General features: G+C 31.5%; 1 protein-coding gene across 1 annotated transcript; it reads left to right on the top strand.

The window, feature by feature from the left end:
* Positions 1-626: 626 nt before the first annotated feature.
* Positions 627-6,043, top strand: LOC130899615 (uncharacterized). The gene is made up of 2 exons (XM_057809681.1): positions 627-714; positions 5,080-6,043. The coding sequence occupies exons 1-2, from the start codon at positions 707-709 to the stop codon at positions 6,041-6,043; spliced, it is 972 nt and encodes a 323-aa protein (XP_057665664.1). The 5' UTR covers positions 627-706.
* The last annotated feature ends 1,511 nt before the right edge of the window (positions 6,044-7,554 follow it).

Here is a 7,554-nt window from a genome sequence, read left to right as displayed (position 1 = left end):
GATCCGTTATTTCGTGAGGACGTATTCTTTGAGTATTTTCTCCAAATTTCATGTCGTTATTACAATTACAGCGGTCAGGTTAGGTTAGGTTATGTTAGGTTAAGTTAGGTTAGGTTAACAACATTCTAAAGAAATGCAATGTAATTCAAAAATAAAAAATTCGACAGTCAAAACTTAAATTTATGCAGTTCATAAAGAAAAAGCTTCCTTAAGGATATTTTGTGTTATGAGATCTTTTAGAGTCTATCAAGATGTCTTGGAATTTTCCTAATGTGTCTCAACTGAGGCCAAATCAACATTTTTGGCGAAATTTTAAACGAAACGTATATTCTGAAGCAACTACACATTGAAAAAACTTTAGATTACTCACTCCATTTTAGTTAATTACATGTTATTATTCCCAATAAACAACCACAAAATAAAATGTATATTTTTAATTTAAATAATTTTTGAGGACATAATCGGAATTATACATTTGAATAAAGATTTTTTCGCGAAGAAAATAATGTAACTTCATATTTTTTAATGTAAAGAAAATTAATAGAGGGGTGGGAGTCTCCGATCTATTCATATAAATTTGCGCACCCTTCATGGTTTATTCAGTTCAATTCAGTTTGTCAAAAGGTCTAGTGAGCTTGTAAACGCGAAGTTGTGCTTATCAGTGGTATGTTATTGTGACTAAAATTTACACACTTGGATGTTATAAATGCTAATGTAAGTAATTTTTTATATTTCTTATCTAATATTAATAATTGTGGAATTATTTTATTACTTCTTCTATTTGCAATTGTAGAAGCTTAGAAACAACGGGTTTTGAGTGGCAAAGAAGAAAATTATTAATTTTTATATCAAATCTATTTTTATATATATGATAAAACATAATTTCTAATGCAAAACCGACATTTTAAATATTTTTAAAGAATACTCTAAATATTTCCTAAAATTTTCATACATGTACCCGTGCTAATACAAGTATTAGATCTTTTATAATCATAAGCTGTAACGAACAATAGAAGGTTTTTAAAGGTCAGAAGCCTTATCTTTTGAAGATTACATATCACCTATTTGTTACTAAAAGTTAGACATTTTGGTTTATTTGAATTCCAAAAATCAATTTAGTAAGGAAATCCAAGTTGTGTATTCTTAACAGTCAATTTAGACATTCGAAGTTACACAAATTCCCATCAAGCTGAAAATTAGTGAAATTGTTTAAAATACAATTGAACATAGAATTTGAATGTTTCCCATCATTGCCGTGTATGGAAAAAAATTTATTCAAGGTCAAAAGTCAAAAAAATTAGTTTTTCGTAATTTTCAGCAAAACGGTGAGTTTTATCATAAAAATACCCCAGACAAAAATTGTAGATTATGAAATTATCTACAAAAAGCTTATCAATACTTTTTTCCTACAAGTCACTGTTTCTGAGATATAATGATTCAAAAAATTGTATAAGTTATAATCCGGTCAATTTAGACATTCGAAGTTATATAAATTTCCATCAAGCTGAAAATCAGTAAAATTGTTTAAAATACAATTAAACATAAAATTTGAATGTTTCCCATCATTTCCGTGTATGGAAAAAAATTTATTCAAGGTCAAAAGTAAAAAATTAGTTTTTCGCAATTTTCAGCAAAACGATGAGTTTTATCATAAAAATATTTCAGACAAAAATTGTAGATTATGAAATTATCTACAAAAAACTTATCAATACTTTTTTTCCTACAAGCCACTGTTTCTGAGATATAATGATTCAAAAAGTTGTAAAAGTTATAATCCGGTCAATTTAGACATTCGAAGTTATATAAATTTCCATCAAGCTGAAAATCAGTAAAATTGTTTAAAATACAATTAAACATAAAATTTGAATGTTTCCCATCATTTCCGTGTATGGAAAAAAATTTATTCAAGGTCAAAAGTAAAAAATTAGTTTTTCGCAATTTTCAGCAAAACGGTGAGTTTTATCATAAAAATATTTCAGACAAAAATTGTAGATTATAAAATTATCTACAAAAAACGTATCAATACTTTTTTTCCTACAAGCCACTGTTTCTGAGATATAATGATTCAAAAAGTTGTAAAAATTATCGTGTTTCACCAATATATTTTCAGCAGTAAACTTTTATGTTGACTGTTTGGAACTGTCATAAGTTTATCAAATAAATTATCAATTGTCGAAGATGTTGCTAAAGTTCAACGATGTTGGTATGCAGCTTTGGTATTTCTTCTGCAATCATTATAGCCATTAAATACATCTGAAACAATTACAATTACAATTTTTTGGAATCGTTATATCTCAGAAACTCGTAGGAAAAAAAGTATTGACACGTTTTTTATAGATAATGTTACGATCTACAATTTTTGTCTAAAGTATTTTTATGATAAAACTCACCATTTTGCTGATAATCACGAAAAACCACACACAGAAATGGTGGGAAACATTCAAATTTTATTTTCAATTGTATTTTAAACAATTTTACTGATTTTCAGCTTTATGGGAATTTATGTATCTTCACTCTTATTTTTGGGTCTAATTTGACCGGACTATTAGTCGCAACTTGCCAAGTGCAGAGACATTAAAATTTATTTTATTTAAAATTTCTTAACGACAAATATTTATGTTGAAGTCTTAATGGTACGGTAAAATTGGTGAATAGTACGTTTTACAAAATATGTATCGTCTATTAAAAACCTTATTTTTCTAGTGACAATAAACCTTATCTCTATATGTCTATTAACAATCCACTACATATTAGTATACAAACAGCCTTAAATACTAAATCTTATCATGTACCTACAATCATGGTCGTTTACATTTATATAAAAATAAAAATCAAAAAATTCAATGCTAAATGTTAGAGTTCATAGTAATAAATAAAGGACACTTTGAATCACTTAACTATTCGATTAACAGATCTTATGGATTAAGGTTAGTTAGCAATAAAATCTTTACAAAAAGCATTTTGTAGGATGTTTTGAGAGCTACAAGCTCATCTGATTAGAACGAAATGTGTATCATTAATTGTATTTGAGTTATTTTGGATAAAAAATGATTTTTCCCTATATTTCGAAAATGATTTCCTCACTACTAGCTCAATTTTTTAATTGGAAACGGTTTTATTAAATGGGGTGCAAGAAAAATAAGAATCGACATAATTTCCTTCATAACTCGTTTATTTTTGATGCTAGGAACTTTTGAAAAACATAAAAATAAAGGTTTTTAAAAGGATATTGAAAAATGGTTTTATGACTTTTTCTCGGAAAATTCATTGGTTTTTGGTTATAGTTATAATTCCAGTTTCTACAGATTTTTCGATTAAATGCATATTTTTCCAGTTATCCGCGAAAAATTTTTCGAAAATGTGATTTTTTTGCCTTAAATTTCTTCTCAATAAAAAAGTGTTGACCCTCAAGAAAAGGTGACATCTAGGGAAAAAAGAAGCTCTCGGTACAGAGAATATTTTAAAATACAGCACAAGTACAGCCAGAATCCAAATTTTTAATGAAAATCGGTGATGTATAGGGTAAATTCATGAGAAAATAGTTATTAACTAAACCACTAAAGTTAATCATACGATGGCTGCTACTTAAGTTTTAAGATGTGGCAACACTGATGTGAATATGTCAAATATGACATTGCCATCATGAAGTTTGACATTTTTAATTGTGAACGTACTCAGAACGTGTTGACATACAGATTTTCTATGACTTTCGACGACAGATCAACTCCCTTCGACTTTTGATCATGAAACAACATCTCGAACCACCGAATTTCGCTCATTTTCCGAATTCAATCGTGATCGTCCAAAATCTGTTGTAGTACCAGAAAACAACGATGGTGTGCGTAAACTGATATGCTAGATCGTCATTTGACATACCGTGAGATACATTCAATACTGCATCAACATTTGGTTGTCAAAAAGATAGCTCGCGTTGGAAACTGCATTCTTTGACACGCGCTCAAAAAAATCTCGTGTCAATCGTTGCAAAAAAGATGAAAAAATTCAATCGCTGTGCTTCATGCTTTGAAGTATATGATCGCTTGTTTTTTCCGATTAACTAGACATGTCTCCACTGTTTCATAAAACAACGTAGACCGGTCAATTCTGAACGATACACCAGCATATTTGCTTCCCAGAAGTGCTTGAAAACATCTGGGATACTAATCGCAAAAGACAAATGATTCTCCACCACGACAATTGGAGCTCTCGCACATCAGTTCAGACAAAAACGTTTTCGAACACTCAAAACATCGAATTGATTGGTTATTCTTCGTACAGTCCTGCAAAAGTGTATGTTGATGAAGAAGATTTTGAATAACAATGAAGTAATATCCAATTATAAGCCACAGAAAATATCTGTACGATATTTTGTATCTGTACGATAGTTTGTACGTGATGGGATGATTCATTTCAAATCTAACCTCAATCTTTTCAGTCATCTGTCAATTAAGCTGAACTGAGTGATTTCCTTGAAGCAAACGTTGGTGCTGAATCAGTATTGGCGAAGAAAAATATCTAAATTCATCTGGTTTTAGTAAAATTAAATGGGACTTGGAATCAATTGATCTACATTTTACTTGGATCAAATTATCTGTTATTGTTGTGATAAAGGCGCATTCAAACAAAATGCTAGTAAACAAAGTGCACTACAAAAGGTTTAATTTTTAATCGTTGTTGAGTTGTTAATGTATGTTTTGATTTGCAATGATTCTTAAACTTAACTTTTTCTTCTTAAAGTGCCATCTTCGTACGAAGTTGGCGACGATCATGACTTTTTGTATTTTACTCATAGTTGCTCTAAACAATTGGTTTGATGTGTAATTAAACTACTCCTTCAAATTTCGCAGCCATGATATTCAATTCATAATCAAACTCTGGAATTCGTATCGATGTCCTCTTATTCCAGTTTTTTTTATATAGCAGCCCAGTAGCCGTCCAGAAACTTCCACAAAGTTCCGCTCATTCCGACTGAGGTGCGTGGTGGATAATCGAGAAACAACGCAAAGTTTCCATACAATACAAAATAGTTTACGGAATCAAATTCATTCATAAATAATTAATATGATTATTTTGTTACAGAATGGCTCAATCAGAAAGCGGCAGACTAAGCGATCTCTCCTACGACGACAGTTGCGATTCAGGCTTCGAATATTCTTTCAAATCCGAATCATCCGATATCACGGACGACAGAAGCGACTACTTCGATCTGGATAACGATTTATCCCGAATCAAAAGAAAACAATCGGATTATTTCGATCACAAACTTTTCGACCATTTCAACGCCGCTTTCCACACTAGTTTAGAAGAAAGAATAAAACCACCGATCATCTACGAACCATGGCAAAATACCGGTAAAAATATGTTCGATAACGACAACGAAGAATTGGAATTCTTCGATCCTTTAGCCAACGATGTTAGTAAATGTTCAACGCCGATCAAAAACAAACAGAAACGAAGATACGCGACCGGACGTAATCGGGTTACTAGAGCCAAAAGTCCGACTCAAATAATGCGTATTAAACGCGTAAGAAGGATGAAAGCTAACGATCGAGAACGTAACAGAATGCACATGCTCAACGAAGCCTTAGAACGCTTAAGGTGCGTCTTACCGACTTTCCCTGAAGATACCAAGTTAACTAAAATTGAAACGTTGCGTTTTGCTCACAACTACATCTACGCTTTGTCCCAAGCTGTCAACGACATCGAAAAATATTCGAACGGCGGGGAAAATGTAACCGTAAACGTCGGCAACGTTGTAGTGTCTATAAGTAAAAACGGTAACAGTATAACTTCGAAAAATTTCGAACAAAAAGTAGGACAAGCAGTGGTAACTAGCGGTAGTATAACGAACGCCAGTTTCATGCAGGATTACCATCAGAATCCAGAAGTTTACGTCAATAATCAGATTAATAATTATAGTTATAACGAATTCGATTCTTTTTCTAGTCAAAATTACGAGCAATATGGCAACGTCGGAAATTGTAGGCTGTATAATAATAATTATAATTTTAACTACGATTACAGTAACTGTATGAAAGTCTGACAGAAAAATTTCATATTTTTAACATAACAAGTAATTTTTTTTGTCACATAAACACTTAAGGGCGTAGAGACAAAAAATCAATACTAATTTAATTTGTGTTTTCAAATTTATGATTTATTTTGGCATTTGCCACAATTTGTTCAAAATTCTTTATATGTAGTTGCGTCCCAATCTTCAGAATATACGTTCAATTGGTCCCAGTTGAGGCACATTAGGAATATTCAGCTCTGGAACATCTTCCACCACGTCCTTTGCATAATGAGCAGCTGCTATATCTTGTCAAAGCACCAAATTTCCTTCAGGATGCTTTTTTTATCTTCTATCTTTTTCGACGTATTGTAGGCCTTAGGCCTGTAGTTTCCAGCTCTTAATCCTTGAGATGTTGATGTCTACGAATCCATCCATCTTTTTGGAGGTCTTTCTAAAGGTCGTCGTGTTACTGGTTTACCGTCTCATGCGATCTGTGCTAATATTTCTCTGGTCATCTTTATGAACTGCATTAATCTAGATTCAAAACACTTTTTTCGTGTATTTTGGAGGCTACAAAATTTCCAGAAGAACAAAGAATGACGACGAAAAGATAATAACAACCACACAACACTTTCGAATTGAAGTATTTGTTTCTTTTGAAATACACTTCTGAAATCACTTTCAGGGTTTTGTGATGATAAAATTAGTCTTATTTTTCGTATTTCACTCCAGTCGTTAATAATGAATTCCAAACCTCTTTAGCGGGAGAAAACTTTTTGTTCCTGACACTTCTGAGCTTTGATTTTTGTTCCATTTGTTGCTTTTCCGAATATTCTCCCAGTTTTCCGTTAGCTGCTTTAACCAAAGCTTCTTATTTAGCATTTTTTTGCTTTCCTACCTGATCTTGAGTTCCTTTCAATCCAAATATCTGTCTGAACACACCGACAGATATCATAAATCGATTATCTGGATAATCTCATTCTTACAAATTGAAAAACCATGATTTCTTCAAATCTTAATTTTGTTTAAAAAAATTGGTAATAATTTTACGTCGTTTTCTTTTGAATTTTCCATGCTAGAAACTCAACTTGGGACATTCGACAACTGCTATATTACGAGCAAAAATTGATAACATTCTCAGTCAACGTCTACTTTACTTGCAAAGGTGTCTAAAAATGTAATTTTTTTGTCCCTACACCTTTATATCAAATTTTGAATATACTAGGGGCACAAAACAATGATATGTCAAAAAAAATTGACACTTAACGATTCCTTATGACATCAAAACATACGTAGTACGATCCATAAGTTCAATCGATCTAGTCGGGGGTAGGTTCCTTATAAGCAACAAGTTTCAGAAAGTTGTGATGAAATTTTTGAGCTTTTATCGAGGCTTATTTAGATAAACAATTTTTTCCTGATTAAACAAAAACAATTACTTTTGAGATAAAATTAACTGAAAAAAAAATTATAAAAGTTAAATGTAGATCCAGGCGTGAAATAAGCAAATGGTTTGAAGCTTGAATGAATGTCCCAGTGAC

This window comes from Diorhabda carinulata, chromosome 11 (genome assembly GCF_026250575.1).
Source record: "Diorhabda carinulata isolate Delta chromosome 11, icDioCari1.1, whole genome shotgun sequence".
NCBI lineage: Eukaryota > Metazoa > Arthropoda > Insecta > Coleoptera > Chrysomelidae > Diorhabda > Diorhabda carinulata.
The sequence above is the reverse complement of the archived record's forward strand: the minus strand, read 5'-3'. Positions and strand labels throughout refer to the sequence as shown.